This window comes from Panicum virgatum, chromosome 7N (assembly GCF_016808335.1).
Source record: "Panicum virgatum strain AP13 chromosome 7N, P.virgatum_v5, whole genome shotgun sequence".
NCBI classification, from domain to species: domain Eukaryota; kingdom Viridiplantae; phylum Streptophyta; class Magnoliopsida; order Poales; family Poaceae; genus Panicum; species Panicum virgatum.
In genome coordinates, this window is record NC_053151.1 from 37,756,861 (window position 1) to 37,775,894 (window position 19,034).

At 47.8% G+C, this 19,034-nt stretch overlaps 1 protein-coding gene and 1 pseudogene across 1 annotated transcript; both read left to right on the plus strand.

Annotated features, from left to right (window-relative positions):
- Window positions 1-11,991: 11,991 nt before the first annotated feature.
- LOC120682126 lies at window positions 11,992-15,451 on the plus strand (annotated as a pseudogene).
- Window positions 15,452-16,531: 1,080 nt separating this feature from the next.
- On the plus strand, window positions 16,532-17,327 carry LOC120682129 (defensin-like protein CAL1). The gene is made up of 2 exons (XM_039963884.1): window positions 16,532-16,787; window positions 16,904-17,327. Exons 1-2 carry the CDS (start codon window positions 16,712-16,714, stop codon window positions 17,083-17,085), a joined length of 258 nt encoding a protein of 85 aa, XP_039819818.1. The 5' UTR covers window positions 16,532-16,711; the 3' UTR covers window positions 17,086-17,327.
- Window positions 17,328-19,034: the final 1,707 nt, after the last annotated feature.

The window sequence follows — 19,034 nt, forward strand, 5'->3', positions numbered from 1 at the left end:
GGGGTTTGCCGCCCTCCGGGGGCAGAATTGATTCCTGTATCGGAGACTGGCGAGGTTGTAGTCTTTAAGGATTTTTTTACAGCGGGACTTAGACTTCCGATGGATCCGATTGTGTCGAAGCTTTTGGAGTCATTCAACGCGAAGCTACACCACTTCACTCCGAACGGGATTGTTACACTGTCCAAGTTTCTGTGGGTAGTGCGGAGCTTCAGAGGGGAGGTGTCTGTGGATGCGTTTTGCAGGTTCTTTCAGCTACACTGCCAGCCTCGGAAGGTCTATGTAGATGACGATGATGAGCTTAGCGAGGTTCAGAACGGCTGCTGCACCTTCGTTCCTCGTAAACCGAACAAAAGGACTGGCCTGTTGAAGGTTATGCTCTCGACAGCTTACAAGAACAAGTGGGAAGGGAACTGGTTGGAATACTGGTTTTACGCGAAGATTGGCTTTCCCGATCCCGAAGGTTCTAGCGAGGAGAAGTATCTTCTTGCTTCGGACATTGAGATGTTCGATCACGTTTATCAGCCTGCCTTCAACAAACGAGGGCCAGGTTTCAAGTCGTGTCTGGAAGCTTTCATGACAGCTTGCCAAGTTTGTGGTGGCCGGGATGTTGTCGAGGAGTTTCTGGCTGCGAAGGTTTGGCCAATGGCTGCTGGTTGGTCTCCGGTGAGGTTCGAGCGCAAGCGCTTTGTTGGTTTGAAGTACGAAGTGACTTCTCCAGTTTTTGGGCTTCGGAGACCCGAAGGTGCCAGCGATGAAGTTATTGTTGATGAGCTAGAGCGTCAGGCTGCGGAGATTTTGGGGCCATGGAACAAAAAGGAGTACTGTTCTTTGGTTGAGGTGTGCGGAGGGAACCTTCGGTTGAACCGTTGCTTAGCTGAGATGGGCGTCGCTTACAAGCTTCGGCCGGTCCCGGCTAACGCCATTCCAAGGATGACGCCGCCGGGGAACGTAGGTTCGGAGGTTCCTGAGGCGAAGTCCAAAGGAAAGGCTAAGGTGGAGGTGGCGGGGAGCTCCGGGTCTGCCGGTACGCGGGGGCGCGGTCACGGTCGGAAACCTTCGAGCTCGAAGGTTTCGGTTGCGCGGGCAGAGAGCGCCAAGAGAAAGGCGCAAGATGAGGAGGTTTCTTCGGGCGACAGCGGTACGCCCTCATTTATGGAAGAGCTCATGGGGACAGTGGGCGGGGAGATTGTAGTTCCCAAAGGGAGGCTTTTTAGATCCCGTTATGATCTTAGCGATGAGTACGGGACCATGCTTTTCGGTTCCGGCCGTCGGGTTGAGGTGGCGAAAGCGTTGATTAATCTTCATTGTTCATCCGAAGGTACGACGAAACGCCGGAGGATTCAGAGCCTCATCAAGACTGGGACCAAGCCCGCGGATCTTCCGAAGCCGCCCGTGCCGAAGGGCGCTGCCTCGACGGCCGATGTCCTAAAGGACTCGGCTCCGGCCTCGAAGGTCGCGCAGCCTGTGTTTGCATTGAACATCGAGGAGGGGGAGGTCTTGGTGGGTGAGACACTGATGGCGCTCAGAGGTGGGGAGGCTCGTGGAGTTTCCGCTGCTCCACCTTCGGACAAGGAGGTGGAGGCTTTGGAGGGGATGACCTTCGACGAGTCTGGTAATTTTTACCTTTCCTGACTTCCTAACTTGTTCGCCGCGTTCGAAGGGGTTTTTACTTTTGCTTTCTGCAGCTGTATTGGCGTCGATGCAGCAGCTGTTGGCCGTGATGCACGGGCCTGGCGCGACTGGGATTCTCTCTCCCGAGAAAGGTTTGTGGACTTGTTTTATTTTTGTATCTTGAATAATTTCTAGAGTTCCCGAAGGTGATTTTGTTTTTGATTCAGGGTTTGATGCTGCGGTGGCTGAAGCGTCCACCTCCGACGTTGCTTTCATCGTTGGTGAACTAAGTAAGAAGCTTACCCATGCTAGTCAGATGTTAATGCAAAAGGCTAAGGCAGATGCTGATCTTCGGGAGAAAAGCGCCACCGAGAGATTGAGCCTGGCTGATAAACTGCGGCGGGCTGAGGCGGAGGTTCTCGCTCTGAGAGAGGAGAACCAGCAACTGAAGTTTAAGTGCTCAAAGTTGGAGTCAACCGCTTCGGATAACGAGAGGGTTCTAGAGAGCCTTCGGAGGGGCGTTGAGGTGGACGCAAACGAGAAATCTGCCCTTAAGAGTAGGATCACGGAGTTGGAATGGGTTTAGACTAGAATGGCAGAACTCGAGCGGGTCATACCCGAGGTTGCCAGACGGGCCGAAGGAGTGTACCAGGAGTACAAGAAGGCTCTTGGTGCCCTTGGAGCTGAGCCTTTGCCCTTGCCTAAGCCGGTCGAAGGTCTTCAAGTTTTCTTTTTGCTTTTGGACTTGTTGAAGTCGGAATTCGAGGGCCTTGGCGAGGTGATGAGCATGGCAAATGACAACGCGGCTTCTGTTTCCTTCGAGGGGCTTGTTGGAAATCTTCTTCGTGTCGGCGCAGTTGATCTTGCCCGACTGGATGGTTTTCAATATGTACCGTACGAAGGTTTGGCGGTGGAGGTGGCAAAAATTCAAGAGTTGAAGGCTTCTTTTTTTGAGCGTTTCTGGGAAACTTCTGGCAAGGTTGCTGTTCGGACTCTAGCTGCCGCAGCTGCTGAGGTAGGGTTTTTTTTCTAGAAATTTTTCTGTCTTTTGTTTGTTTTTTGATTGGTTTTGTCTATTTGGTGCAGGAGGCGTCTCCTGATTGTCCTTCGGAGGATAATCGAATGTCCAAGGATCGGAGATCTCCTTCGGGGATTGGTGCTGCTGGTTCTTCCAGGGCACAGGTCTAAAGATTAGCTTGTGGGGATTTGTTTCTAGGACTTGGAATTTTTTGTAAATATTCCCGTACTACAGGACGCGAACAATGCTAGGGTAATGATGAGCTGGGTGGCCTTCAGCCTTGCTCATCCTGGATGCAGCGTTGCGGAGTACTTATGCTGGTTCGGTCGTGATTCGTTGTAATTTTCGTTTTGCTGTCTGAACGCTACCTTCGCAAAGATTTTCAAAGTGTATAATATTCTTTCTAGGCTTATTATTGCGCCTTTCGGGTTGCCTTTCTGTGCGTTTCCTTCGTTTTTTCCTTCTGGATGCAACCTTCGAGATTACTTCTTCTCATCCTTCGAGATGCTTTGATCTGTGCATCCTTCGAGATGCTTTGATGAGTGCATCCTTCGAGATGCTTTGATGTGTGCATCCTTCGAGGTGCCTTGATGCGTGCATCCTTTGAGGTGCCTTGATGGGCTTTGCTACGGTACTCCAATTACCTTTTAGGAGGTAAGAGTTCAAATAAATCTTAGCCCTTGAATATTAGGAGGAAAACTAAATAACTAATTAATTAAGGAAAAATCTGCCGGCTATCCTAACTACCTGCATGCTGCTTCCGTGGATCTAGCAGAGGCTTGCAAATTTGCATGTACGCATGCATGAAAATCTCGATATCCTCCCTTATTTTGTTAGGATTCAATTGTGTGCACGTTTCTTAATTACATGTTGGTAGCTAGACACATTTGTTACATGTCGATCTCTCTTGTTTGGAAAAATATTTTTTTTCAAGTTTGTCATACACATCTCAAGTTAGATCTTGAAGGTATGCATCTCATATCATTACAAAATAACATTATAAACTCACGGTGGTTCCTTTATATGTCACAAAAAATGATGCAAACTCAAGTATGCAAAGGCTCCAATCATGTTCGTGTCATTCCCCAAGAAAAACAAAGAAGTTACACTCACACATGTACACATGCTCCATCGACGTATCAATCATGTTAGATCTAAATTGTGCATATACATCATGTATTTATGTTAAAACTCGTGATGGCAAAAAAAACGTTACATACAATCTGCTGGGTATATATGTCACGTGCACGGAGGATAAAAAATAATTCTTGTCTCAATTTAATGGCCGGCATATCATGTGAAAAAAATAGAAATATGAGATCTCAACTAATCATGCATGCATGTTAGATCTAATCCTCTATTTTCTAATTTAAAATATATAGAATAAATATTAAAACTATTACCTTCTAAGAGGTAATATGGCATCAGATCAACGGTCCACAATTATTTGGGTGTACCACAACAAAGGCCTGCCTTGATTCGTGCATCCTTTGGGATGCTTTGATGTGTGCAACCTTCGCGGTGCTTTAATGTGTGCATCCTTCGAGGTGCTTTGTGACACTTTGTTAAAATGCTTCCTGTATTCTTTGGCTTCGTTAGTGATGTTGGGACCCGAGGAGTTAAGTGCGAGGAATTTTAATAAAAATGCCTCCCCCTTTCTCGCACTTTGTTCGTTGGTGTCCCCATTTCGTAGGTTTGGGGTTTGTGCTTTTGGTGCGTTAGTGCTTAGGTGGTCATGATTCGTTCGGGTAACAAGTTGCTGCCATAAGAGACAATGCGCGCATATTTGCTCTTTGAAAAACGTCTCCCCCCTTACCTACGCGGCGTTGTCTCATTGGTTTGTCGAATGAAGGATGCCGAGGGTTCGGAAAGAAAAAACGTCTCCCCCCTTTCTGGCATCCGTCTTTCGATGCTTTCAAGTCGCTTTTTTGCCGAAGGTTTTTTGTTTCGAATCATTTGTAAGGTCGAAACCCTTTTGCGTTTTTGTACTTATTATGCGTTTTTGCCGAAGGTTTTTTGGTTCGGACCTTTTGAAAGGTCGAAGCCTCTTGGCGTTTTTGCACTTATTGTGCGTTTTTGCCGAAGGTTTTTTGGTTCGGACCTTTTGAAAGGTCGAAGCCCCTTGGCGTTTTTGCACTTATTGTGCGTTTTTGCCGAAGGTTTTTCTGGTTCGGACCTTTTGAAAGGTCGAAGCCCCTTGGCGTTTTTGCACTTATTGTGTGTTTTTGCCGAAGGTTTTTTGGTTCGGACCTTTTGAAAGGTCGAAGCCCCTTGGCGTTTTTGCACTTATTGTGCGTTTTTGCCGATGGTTTTTTGGTTCGGACCTTTTGAAAGGTCGAAGCCCCTTGGCGTTTTTGCACTTATTGTGCGTTTTTGCCGAATGTTTTTTGGTTCGTACCTTTTGAAAGGTCGAAGCCCCTTGGCGTTTTTGCACTTATGGTGCGTTTTTGCTGAAGGTTTTTTGGTTCGGACCTTTTGAAAGGTCGAAGCCCCTTGGCGTTTTTGCACTTATTATGCGTTTTTGCCGATGGTTTTTTGGTTCGGACCTTTTGAAAGGTCGAAGCCCCTTGGCGTTTTTGCACTTATTGTGCGTTTTTGCCGAATGTTTTTTGGTTCGGACCTTTTGAAAGGTCGAAGCCCATTGGCGTTTTTGCACTTATGGTGCGTTTTTGCCGAAGGTTTTTTGGTTCGGACCTTTTGAAAGGTCGAAGCCCCTTGGCGTTTTTGCACTTATTGTGCGTTTGTGTTGATAAGTATGCAAAGTTTGCGGGTTCTGCATACTTTGCTAACTTACTTTTTTGTTTACCATGCAGATGCTTGCCGAAGCTTGCCATTTTGGCTGCTTAGGCGAGAGTGACACTGTTTGGGGAAAATTCATTGTATTTAGATAGTTTACACTGGGTCCGCCTCATCAAAAACCTCATCTCCTGTGCGGAGTTTCCCCTTGTGAGGAAAAGAGTACGGCCCGTTTACATTGTATGAAATAACTGAAAATAAATGCGAAGGTCTGCAATCGCTTATAGCTTCGCGATGCGTCCTTTTTACAAACTTAAATGTAGTATTTTTTGAGGTTGTCGGCATTCCACGGATGCTGCAGCTCATTTCCTTCGGCGTCGGACAAGTGAAATGATCCTGGCCTGTTGCTTTTTATTACAAGGAATGGTCCTTTCCACTTGGGTTGTAGTTTGCCGGAGGTTTCGGCATTTGGCTTCCTTTTTAGGACCCAGTCTCCGACTGTGATGTCCTTTTTCACTATTTTCTTGTCTCTCCACTTCGTTGTTTCTTGTTGATATTTTTCTAGATTTTCCGAAGCTTGCAGAATGTCTAGCTCTATGAGGTCTTTCTCCTCCGAGGGTGTGCCCTCGATTTGATGAGTCACCCTTAGGCTTCGATTCTTAAGCTCTTCTGGTGTCATTGTTTCGGCACCATATAGTAGTCTGAATGGGGTGAACTTGGTGGTTCTTGTTTCTGAGGTGTTGTGGGACCAGATGACCTTCGGGAGTTCATTTGCCCATTTACCCTTTTTCTGATCAAACAGGCACTTCTTGATGATGCCGAAGATGATGCCATTGGCCCTTTCGACAGCCCCGTTTGATTATGGGTGGTACACCGAAGCAAAGATTACCTTCGTGCCCAGACTGTAACAGAATTCTCTGAAGAGCTGCGAATCAAACTGTTTTCCGTTATCGACGGTGATCTCCCTTGGGACCCCGAATCTGCAGACGATGTTCTGCCAAAAGAATTTTCTGATTGTTTCCGACGTGATGTTGATGAGTGGCTTGGCTTCGATCCACTTTGTAAAGTACTCGACAGCAACTGCTGCGTACCTGTAATTTCCCTGAGCTGTGGGTAGGGGTCCCACTAGATCAATTCCCCATCTTTGAAGAGGCCAGGAGGGGGTATAAGCTGAATTGGCTCCGAAGGTTTTGTGGACTTCGGGCCCATCATTTGGCATGCTTGGCATGTTTTCACTATGTGCTGAGCATCCTTCAGGGCTGTTGGCCAAAAGAATCCTTGCCTGAAGGCTTTGGATACAAGTTGTCTGAAGCCAATATGAGATCCGCAAGACCCGGAGTGTATTTCCTTGAGGAGCTCGATTCCTTCGGTCGTTGAGATGCACTTTAACCATGGGCTGGTTACACCTGACTTGAATAATTCTCCTTCGGATATGACGTAGCCCCTTGCTCTTTGGAACATTTTCTTTTCCTCTTTCTCGTTTGGCAACTCAATGTTTCCCCGAAGGTACTCCATTATGGGTGCTCTCCAATCTTCGGCTGAGATGGCTGAGATTTGTTTTTCTTTCTTTGGTTTGACTGAAGGTTCTTTGATTTCTTCGAAAAATACATCTGGTGGTAACTGTTCTTTTCTTGATGCTGCCTTTGCCAGTTTGTCTGCTTCGTCGTTCATGTGCCTCGGGATATGAACGATGTCGAAGCCTTTGAAATATTTCTCCATGGATCTAACTGCATCAAGGTACTCAATAAGTTCTGGTTTTCTTGCCTCCGAGTCCTTTTCGATGTGATCTCTGACAACCTTCGAGTCTGTTTTGACTATGAAGTTTTGGTGGCCAAGGGCTTTCATTTTTCGAAGTCCCAGGAGCAAGGCTTCGTACTCGGTTGTGTTGTTGGTTGATGATTCTAATTTGCCAAAGTTGAGTCGTGCTGCGTATCTTGTTTTTGTTCCCGAAGGAGACTCGATGATTGCGGCAATGCCCGCTCCGTCGTTACACCAGGCCCCATCGCAGTGCACGATCCACGTTTCAGTCGAAGGTTCCTCCTTGAATGTTGGGGATGTCCAATCGGCAATGAAATCTGCTAATACTTGAGATTTAATGGCTGTTCTTCTTTCGAAGTCTATATAGAACTCTGATAGCTCCGAAGCCCATTTTGCAATTCTGACTGAGGCCTCTCTTTTGCTGAACAAGTCATGCAAGGGTTGATCTGTTACCACGATTATCTTATGAGCTTCGAAATAGTGTCGAAGCTTCCGGGCAGACATGACTACTGCATATGCGATTTTTTCTAGCTCTGAGTACAGGAGCTTCGAGCCCGCGAGAGCTTCGGATACGAAATAAACAGGCAGTTGCTTCTTTTTTCCTTCGCTCTCTCTCTCGAGTACGAGCACTGCGCTGACGGCAGAGTAGGATGATGCGATGTATAGGAGCAACACATCCTTCGGATCAGGTGAGGTCATTTTGACCATGTTCTGCAGGTGGTTTTTGAGCGCCTTGAGGGCTTCGCTTTGCTCAGGGCCCCACTCAAATTTGTTTGCGTTGCGAAGGACCTTGAAGAAAGGTAGGCTTCGGTCTGCAGAGCGTGGGATGAATCTGTTTAGGGCTGCAATCCGCCCTGTAAGTTTCTGTACGTCCCTGATGGACCTTGGCTCCTCCATGTTCCAAAGAGCTTTTACTTTGTCAGGGTTTGCTTCAATGCCTTTGGTGGACACAAGGCATCCTAGCACCTTTCCTTTGTGCACTCCAAAAATGCACTTGTTGGGGTTCAAGGACAGTCTTGCTTTTCTTAAGCTTGCGAAGGTTTCAGCCAGGTCTGCCACGTGGTTGCTTCTTACTGAACTAGTTACAACAATGTCATCAACGTAAGCCAAGACATTCCTTCTGAGTTGATGCTCCAAGACTACAGAAGACATCCTTGAAAAAGACTGTCCTGCATTCTTTAGTCCTTCGGGCATTCTTACGAAGCAGTAGGTGCCGAATGGGGTTATGAAACTTGTTTTTTCTTCGTCCTCTTTCCTCATCCAGATCTGATGGTATCCGGAGAAACAGTCCAGTAGGGACATGAGTTGACTGTTTGCCGCATCATCGACGACTCTGTCGATTCTTGGCAATGGGAAATCATCCTTCGGATAGGCTTTATTGAGGTCTGTGAAGTCAATGCACATGCGCCATTTGCCATTCTTCTTTTTGACTGGCACAGTATTTGCCAGCCATGTTGGGTACTTGACTTCTCTAATGACATTTGCATCTAGCAGTCTCTGGACTTCGGCCTTGACTGCTGCGACTTTTTCATTTGCCATTTTGCGAAGTTTTTGCTTCTTCGGCTTGATGTTTGGGTTGGTGTCCAGGCGATGCTCTATGATGTCTCTGCTGACTCCCCGGAGGTCGTTGGCGGACCATGCAAAAACATCTTGGTTCTTTCGTAGAAACTCTAGTAATTCTTTCTCCTCTTGAGGCTCTAGTGTTGCATTGATAGTAACCATTTTGTCTGGGAGGTGTTCATCGAGGGGGACCTTCTTGATTTCACAGTCTTCTTCGAAGGTTGTTTTCTCATTGTCCCCTTGGTGCTTTTCAACTGTAACTGGCTTGGATTCAGTCCGAAGGTTGTGCACATTTTTCTGTCCTGGGGTGTATCCCCATTCAATGTCCCGTGCAAGTTGCTGGTCTCCGCGAACGGTGATGACCCCTGCGGGAGCTGGCATTTTCATGCACAAGTATAGTTGATGGACGATAGCTTCGAACTTGTTGATTGTTCCTCTTCCTAAGATTGCGCGGTATGGATACGGCATTTCTACCACATCGAAGGTGATGTGCTCTGTTCTTGCGTTGGCAGTGTTTCCGAAGGACACGGGGAGTGACAGTTTGCCGATTGCGTTCACTCTCTTTCCTCCGAATCCCATTAAAGGGATTTCCGAAGGTTGAAGCAGGCTTCGGTCAATCCCCATCTTATCGAAGGTGTCGGAGAAGATGATGTCTGCAGAACTGCCGGTGTCAACTAGTATCTTGCCAATCCTCCAGCCCTGAATGTTTGCCTCGATAACAAGAGCATCTGTGTGTGGGTAGCTGATGAGGTTGACATCTTCTTCAGAGAATGTGATCGGAGAGTGTGACCACTGGGTTCTCTTTGTTGGGCCTTCGGAGACGATGCAATGGACTTGCCTGAAGTAGTCCCTGCGTTGCCTTTTGTTCTCGAAGTCCAGGGTAGAACCTCCGGAGATTGGCATGATCATGCCGAAGGATGGTAGTGCCGCGGGTTGGCTATTTGTGGTTTTGCTTTCTTGTTTTGGTGGCAGAGCTGGGGGTGGCGGTAGCTGTTCCTGAGTGGGTTGAGCTTGGGCTGTGGGTTGAATGTTTTGCGTTGTAGGGTTTGGCTGCGGCTGCCAGCTTTGATTGTAGTTGTAGCTAAACATTGGTGGGCGGTATGCTTGTGTAAATGGTTGAGGTGGAACGAACGAATGCTGTGTGTACTGTATTTGTTGAGGTTGTTGGGTCTGTGGCCATGTAGTGTGGCCAACTAGCTTGGCCTTTTTCTCAGCCTCCATTCTGTCGAGGGTTTTCTTTTTCTCCGGGCATTGGTTTGTTCTGTGGTTGGAGTCAGATCCATGGAAGTGACAGAAGAATTTTTTGGGGTCACGCGAAGGTCCACGACCTCGGCCCCTTCCTCTGCCGCGACCTCTACCTCGTGCCCCGGACGAAGGTTGCTTGTCGTTTGAGCGTTGAGGCTCTGACTCTGGTGGTGTCATGAAGGGATCGAAGGTTATCTGATCCTCATCTTCGTGCGAAGTTTCCAGAGGTAAGATGAGCTGGTGAACTGGCTGCTTCTCTTGCTGCCATGTTTGCTGGTTGTACTTTTCAGCCTGGCGCATGATTCTTCTTTGCTCGACCCTTCTACGGTGGTCGGCGTCTGACTTCGCGTACTTTTCTGCTTCTGAATAAAGCTCCTCTAGAGTCCTCGGAGGCTCTCTTATGAGGTGGGAAGCAAGCTGACCAGGCAGTAGTCCCTCGATGCATTTTTCTATCGCATCTTTCTCCGGGAAGTTTGGAATTTGAGCCTTCTTTTGGACGAACCTCGCGGTCACGCTGGGGGCACTTGAAATCTTTGACAGTGTTTGTAGTCAGCCTTCTGAAGCCCTGGAAGTCCTGGAGGAGTCTTCCTTTTAGCTGATACCAGTTGTTGATTGATTGCGGAGGCAGGTACGAATACCAGTTGGCCACAGAACCTTCGCAAGCCATGATGAAGGACTTGGCCATGGTGGAGTCGTCACCTCCGGCCGAAGCGATGGTTGCTTCGTAGGCCATGAGGAACTGAGTTGGATCTGTTGTGGCGTTGTACTTGGGGAGTTGAGTTGGCTTGTAGCCGAGCGGCCATGAAGTTCGCTGCAGAGCGACTGAGAGTGGCGAGGTCGAGTCAAATGGGAGGTTGACCGGCGGTGGCCTTTGGTTCTCATTATGAGCGAAGGCTGTCTGTTGGATGACGCGGTTTTCTTGCTGGGAGGAGCCTTCGGGCATTTCTTGGTATGCCCTCTGTAAGCTCTCAACTTCTGCCTCCATCTCTGCTAGCCTGCGCCTTGCCTCGGCTAACTTGTTGGCTTGGTCCATTGCCCTCTTTTTGGTTGCAAGTTGGGCTTCTATATTCTTTTTCTTCATTTCGAGGGCTTTGAGCTTGAGTTCAGTTTCTGTGAGTTGATGAGCTTCGGAGTTTTCAGTGTTATCAAACTGGTCTCCGTGAGGGGGAGCTTCGTTGTTGATGTCTTCCATTTGTGGGTTGACTCCTTCGTGCTGCGGTTGGGGGCCATCGAGGTTGCGGCCAGGCTCAGTGGAGGTGCTTGTGGTGCCGGCGGTGGCTTTCTTCTTCACTGGGGCCATCGAGGGTTGTTTTACGTGCTGGCACGGTGGGCGCCGCTGTTGGGATCTTTGCTTTGTAGATGCCCAAACAGGGAGCATGAACAGTAGGAAATGTGGCAATGAAAGTAAATGTCGAGCTCTCCAATAATAGTCAGAAAATTCAACCCTCTACATTGTGGAGAGAGGGGGTTATTTATATCCCTAGGCCTCGGCCAGGTTTTCCTAAATTGCCCCCTCCCAACTCATTTACAGCTCACTCTCGGCCGGCTCCGGGGTAAAATTACAAGGTGAGAGGTTTACAAATCCGACCTTCTCACGCATTTAAAGGGTGTACAACTCCGACCTTCTTACATACTCATGTTTTACTCACGTGTCTTCAGTCGACGAAGGTCACCATAACCTTCGGGTGCCTCCGGGAGTTTGGGTCATGAAGGTTCCATCAACGATCAGCCGGACGCCACCGTTCCCGGTCGCAGGCTCTTCTCCCGAAGGTCTTGATCTTCGAGTCTACGTTTTCGAGTAGCCGTTCGTCACCTTCGGTGTGGTGGAGGCGAAATCCTTCGGACCGAAGGTCTTGGAGTTTGCGCTTGCGCTTCAGGTCAGCTATCCGTTACCTTCGACCTTCGGAAAGTGACATCCTTCGGACCGAAGGTCATGGTCTTCGAGCTTGCGCTTCTCAGCGTTCATCCGATACTCTCGGGTGCGCTTAGCTCCATTTCGTTGTGGCCCTACAAACAGATTAGGGAGCATTTCCGAAGGTGAGGGCTTGACCCGAAGGTCCAATCCCCAACAGGAAACCATGGCGGGTCCTCTCCTGCTGCTCGTCTTCCTGTTTCTCTCTCACGCCTCGGCGGCGGAGTACGGGGAGGAGCTGCTGCGGCGCGCGTGGGGGGAGCGGGAGTGGATGGTGGGCGCGCGCCGCCGCATCCACGCGCACCCGGAGCTCGCGTTCCGGGAGCACCGCACCAGCGCCCTCGTCCGCGAGGAGCTCGAGCGCCTCGGGATCCGCAACCGCGCCGTCGCAGGGACGGGCGTCGTCGCTGATGTTGGCTCGGGCGCGCCCCCTTTCGTCGTGCTCCGCGCCGACATGGACGCGCTCCCGCTCCAGGTCCTTTGTCCTGTACCCTCTCTCCCCTCTCTGATGCCGCTCATGGGTCCTGGCCACCTGGGGCTTCGGGTGTGGACATTGAACAGCAGTAGATGGTGCGAACAGAAGTAAGATGGGTTTTACGACTACGGCAGATGCTTGGTTGGATTGATTTCATTCTGTTGGTTGCGGACGACAGGAATTAGTGGAGTGGGAGCACAAGAGCAAAGTGGACGGGGTGATGCACGCCTGCGGGCATGATGTGCACACCGCGATGCTCCTGGGGGCAGCAAAGTTGCTCAGTCAGCGTAAGGATCAGCTCAAGGTAAAGTACAATTTTATAGTCCTGCTCGAATTCAATCATTCATGAATTTAAGTTTTGTTTATACTAAGTACCTTAGAGTAGAGGCAGAAAATGAAACTACCTGATCCACTAGCACTGCAGTCATTGTATAACATATGCTCTCTAGTTCAGATTTTTTTGGCCCGCATTGAATTTTATTTCTCAGATAAATTCCTGATTTTCAATGGACATCCTTATTTCAGTTGCAATGTTATCACTGACTGTAGGAACAGCTACTAGAATTTGGTTCCATATCCTAGTATTGAGTTTCTTTACCTCTAAATAAATGGAAGAAAATGTTTTTTTAAAAAAAAATTGATTTCATCCTAAATATAATCTAGTGGATAGGATATTTCTGACAGAATATCGCATAAACTGAGGTTAATGCTACAGAGCGCGGGGTATTAAGACCAGAAAATTTCCAATAACAAGAAACTAGATTAAAAAAAACTTTGTTTGACTACATATATTTCAAATTCCCTTAAGTTATGTGGTTTGCATAATGTACACTTGCATGGATTAATTAATAGATATTCATTTGTGGTGAAGGGAACAGTGAGACTCCTTTTTCAGCCTGCTGAAGAAGGCGGTGCTGGTGCATCTCATATAATAAAAGAAGGCGCTCTTGATGGGGTCGAAGCCATTTTTGCCATGCATGTCGATTATCGGATACCAACTGGGGTAATAGCAGCTCATCCAGGACCCGTGTGTTTCTTTCAAGCCAAAATAGAAGGTAAAACTGGGATGGCTGATACCCCACACTTAAATGTGGACCCTATCGTTGCTGCATCATTCACCATCCTGTCCCTACAGCAGCTCATTTCCAGAGAAGATGATCCACTTCACAGCCAAGTATGATACTTTTCTTGGTAATGCTATTTTGCTATCTGATTTTTTAGAGCACTATAGAGAGGTGTTACAAATAAACCTAGATCAGAATGGACAGAACAATATTTCTTCTTACACAGTTAAACTGGGTGTTGGTTACTTCCTCAAAAAATAAATAAATAAACTGGTGCTTGGTTACACCTTGAAAAATCTAGGGTGAAGATGTCGTCCTGGCCCTGGTTTTGTCTTAAGAGAGGGGAATATCGAACCCTCTAGGCAGGTACTCACATGACCTGCGAGCGCTCGGGTTCGAACCCGGGTGGGTGTCCTTTCAACTGGAGGCTAATGGTAATACCTTTAGAGAAGACTAATAGTGCTCCCTATTGCTAAAGATGGAGAATCATATAATGCAGACTAATTGTAATAACATTGACTTGCTAGTTGTTAGTTCACCCTTTTTAAGACATAAGTATCAATGGATCGTTCTCAGCAACTACCACCTAGCACTTAACACTGCATTTCAGACATAAGGATCATTCTCAGCAAGTACCACCTAACCTAGAACTGAACATGGACCACTTAGTACTGATCACTTGATCCTGCATTTGTTCGAATGTGGATTTTGGGCACTCGCGGTGCACCAATATTGCTGATTTCACGCAGAGTACCTTAAGGGAATATGGAACCTCTTTTTGTTGACTATACAGAATTACATTAAAAAAACCCTCAATTACGGTCATGCTACTCATGTTTACACTTGAACTCACTCTAGTTGAGAGGATGTTTTTTCCTTAATTACCAATGGACCCCATAGTAGGTTTAACAGTGTGATCAACCTGAAGGGAATATCGATATTTGTATGTCAAGAATGCAATTGGCCAAAATCTTCTTGTAACATAAACCTGAAAGGAATTTGTATATTTATTCTGCTCAGGTGGTGTCGGTTACTTATGTCAAAGCTGGAAATGCCCTTGATGCCACCCCTGGAATTGTTGAGTTTGGAGGTACTTTGAGGAGCATCACTACTGAAGGCCTCTACCGTCTGCAGAAAAGAGTTAAAGAGGTTAGTAAGATCATGCATCATGCACGACTTAATTTATTAGAATTATTTTATCGTAATATAGCTGTCTTCTGAATGCACTAGGACCTCCAGAGCACTGATTGCACTGATGCATTTTCCTTGGATAATTGCTTTCAAACTACATATATGATGAATGGTATTAATATTATAGACTTGTAACTGGCCCATACACATGCATGAACGTGGCAAGTCATGTTTCTTTATCTGAGTGGTACATGGCAATGTTGCTTGTCTTGACAAATTAAAGCTGCATTAGTGTTTCCCTCTCAAAAATAAGCGCCACCGTGTACCTAATTCTCAGAATACCAGGTGCTTCTGATAAACAATTCTGCATAGTGGGATTCCCATATACAGAAGGAAATGGAAATTCACCCCTTTTCAGGTGGTAGAAGGGCAGGCTGTGGTGCATAGATGCAAGGGAGCTGTCGAGATGGAGATTGACGGCTACCCGATGCACCCTGCTGTCGTGAACGACGAGAAGCTGCATCGCCACGTGGAGGGCGTCGGCAGGCGCCTGCTTGGCCTGGACAAGGTGAGGCCTGGGGGAGAAGATCATGGCGGGCGAAGACTTCGCGTTCTACCAGCAGCTGGCTCCCGGGGTTATGTTCGGCGTCGGCATTAGAAGCGAGGAAGCTGGCTCCGTCCACCCGGCTCACAACCCGCATTTCTTCGTCGACGAGGATGTCGTGCCCGTCGGGGCTGCACTGCACACGGCGCTTGCAGAACGGTATCTCGCCGAGGGCTCCGCCGTCAACCAAGGAGACCTGCATACCCCTGGCTGATCCTGAGGTGAGTAAATGGTTTGGCGAGTATAAAAACGCACTGTAAATTGAACTGTCGAACATGTTATTCAGAAAACTGAAACAGAGTTGAGTTGGAGTTCAGTTCAGAAAACTGAAACATGCCATCGAGTTTGATCTTCCTGCGATTGTTTATTTGCACTCGTGCCGTCGGTGATCACCGGCGGCCAAGCGGTGATAGTCGATCTCACGCTACGTTCCGAAGACATACCCCTGCAGCAACGCCTCATGAAGGGTGCACGACAGGATTCTTTTTTTCGCACCGGGCGTCGGGGTGCAGGTGTGACGACGGCCGCTGGGATCCAAAGCCCAAACCTCGCACCGTCCATGTTGCATTAGAAAAACCCTACCGGATCAGAATTCCATGCGCTGCTGCTGCTGCTCCGGTCCTGGACGAATTTAAAACAAAATCGGCGGATTTGAAACCTTTCTCAAGGGCACGAAATTAAACGGACCTGGATTGTGAGCGGACCGGGCCGGGCCGCCCGGCGTTCTAAATGCCCCCTATATAAACCCCGCTGCCGTCCCTTTCGGCACCGTGAATCCGTGAATCCTATGTATCTTCCGGAATATTTTTTCTTCCTCATCTTCCACAGTTTAAGATTCATGCAAACAATCATAACCCTGGGATCCATCTCAAACCCTAACTCCTCTCTCTCCTAACCTTCTCTCTCCCCCACCCGCCGCCATCTGCTCGTGCTGCACTGTGCCCGCCCGTGCCTCGCGTCGCGCCCTCTCCTCACGCCGCACGGCCGCCGCCCGCACCCCATGCGCCACCGCCGCTCGCGCCCCAGCGCGCTACCCCGCCGCCGCGCGCCGCTGTCGCTCGCGCCCCCGGGAGCTGCCCCGCCGTCGCCCGCGCCCCCGGGAGCTGCCCCGCCGCCGTGCGCCGCCGTCGCCCGCGCCCCCGGGAGCTGTCCCGCCGCCGCACGCTGCGTGCTGCCCGCTGTCCCGCAGCTGCGCGCTGCCCTGCTCCGCGCACCGCCCGCGCCGGCGCCGGAGAAGATGGCGCTCCGATCGCCGGAGAAGAGGTGCCTGTTGAACTTTCAATTTTAGTATTTTTCAACATTCCGTGACTCCAGTTTCAACATTCCGTATCTATAGTTTCAACAATTCGAAGTTAAATGTTGAACATATTTATGAAAAATGTTGAGGTGATTTTGTTGAAATGTTGAACTTATTTGCAGCAACTAATTGGGCTAAATGAGCTTTAAAGATGAAAGGCTTATCTACCTTCCACAAGATGTATAGGAGCCCCCGTTCGGCACCGCGCAAACTGCAAGCCACCAGACACCAGTCCACTTGTAACAACGCCGTTCCGAGCCCGTGACCCGGTCTGAGAGTAGTAGAGCAGCAGGCAGCGAAATGGTGGCGTCGATGGCCTCCCGCCGCGCGGCCGCGCCCGTGCTCTTCTTCTTCCTGCTGCTCCTCGTCGCCTCAGGTGCGCGCACGCATGATTTCTCCTCGCTCGTCTCGTCTTCCTCACGCGCCCGCGCCCATTGTTAGTTTGCTTTTTTTTTTCTGATGGCACGAGACGGATGGACGCGTGGTGTGCAGAGATGGGGCCGGCGCGGGTGGCGGAGGCGCGGCACTGCGTGTCGCAGAGCCACAAGTTCGTGGGCGCCTGCATGAGGAAGAGCAACTGCCAGCACGTGTGCCAGACGGAGGGCTTCCCCTCCGGCGAGTGCAGGCACCACGGCGGCATCCTGCGCAAGTGCTTCTGCACCAAGTCCTGCTAGCCGGCGAGGCGAGGCGAGCAGGGTCCGATCCAGTAGCGTCCCGGAGTTATTAGCACGCACCCCGCGCCGCAGCCATGCATGCTGGTGCATTTGATTTGCTGTAGCGTCCACTCAGTCGTCGTAATCACCCTTGCGTCTTTAATTAGTTTCCCGTGCTCTTATCGTGTACCGACTTAGTGTTTCTCATTTGTAGTAAGTTATTCGAAAATGCTAAACCGAGAGTGCTTGGCTAGCAGCTTCAACTGCTGGAATAATAATAAAAAATACTTTGGCTTTGAGGTGTCGAAGGAGCTGTATGATCATTACATGTTAATATCCTTGAATGCATCTTGTTCTGTGGAGGAAGTATCTCGATCTACCCCGCTGATGGATTTGTTTACCATCAGTTTCCCGTAGATGTTGGCCGAGCATTCAACTTGTGGATGCTGAGGTCGGAATTATCCTTAATCTAAAATATCAGTTTCTGGTAGACGTAGAGTGGTGTACTATGTAATTTAGCACTTCTTTCATTCTTAACTACATGATGTTTATAACAAGCAAATTATTTCAATTTTATTTAAATAGTTTGTTTTAAATGTTATATAATTATGGAGGAGTTACCATAAAAGTTGATAAAAGAGAGATGTTCGACTGGCTCATCCTTTCAAAAGATATTTATTCACATGACTTGTGAACATCTGGCTTTCATTTAGGATAAGAAAGAAATAAGTTCTCTTAAGGAGGACAAAACAACATGATACCAGCAGTGCCTTACTCAGCACCTATGACTTACATGCATATACAACACACGTAAAAAACAAACCTACCATGGGCCGATGGGCGGACCATAGTGGAGGCCGGAGGCGAAACTGGGCATCAGCCCCTTCTTCCTCCACGCGCTGCTTCACTGCAAGTCAACTTATTTTGTGCTTGTTTGCTGATGTTAACAAGCAGAAATTTACAGAAGTGAACTTATTTGGCCCCCGCTTGGTTTGGCTCCACGTTCACCTACTATATATGCTTCATCCCCATCCCCTTTCGTAATTGTTATCTACAGCAGTTTTATACTCCCTCCGTTTCAAATTATAAGTCATTCCAAAAATCTTGGAGAGTCAAACTATCTCAAAATTTGACCAAAATTATAGAAAGAAACACACAGATTTATGACATCAAATAGGTACACTATGAAAATATAGCTAACAAAGAATCTAATGATACTTAATTGGTTTCATAATAAATGTTATTATTTTGTAATATAAATTTGGTCAAATTTGAAAATTTTTGACTCTCCAAAATTCTTGGAATGACTTATAATTTGGAACGGAGGGCGTATTAGAATTTGTGTAGAAGAAACTTTCCAAAAAAATGTATTAGAAGGAATTTACAGGTTATTCTAAGATTCTTTTTCTAGGAAACTTGTTCTAAGATGTAGCTAATTTTCACGTCATGTTTAAAAATACTAAAAACAAATTACAAAATTTGTTTGAGTGAGTTGTTTAATTAACATGTTTGAACATATATAATAAAGCTTCCACGATAAAAGTTGTTTGAATGTATTCGATTGCTTACGTGTTGCTGTTCATCTTCTTATCTGATGTGTGTGACCTCGATCCGCATGGTCGTACATGGATCACTCCCTTCACATCCTCCATCTACGTCTCTATATCAGCTACCATCGCATAACAGTACAGTACTAATATATGATACGCTAAACCAGCTCTACCAGGAACATATATAACGTAACACTCACTGCTAGAAAATCTCTCATTAGTACCGGTCGGGAACCCCCGGTTTGTACCGGTTTCCCGACCGGTACCGCTCCTCCGGTACTAAGTGCACGCACAATCGTTGATGGTAACAAAAAGCAATGCTCGCAGGTCAAAATTCTCCTGTTTGTACTCGTCCCAAACACGTACACCTTCCTCCTTCCACAGCAGCAAAAGTTCATCAACCAACAGTCTTAGGTAAAC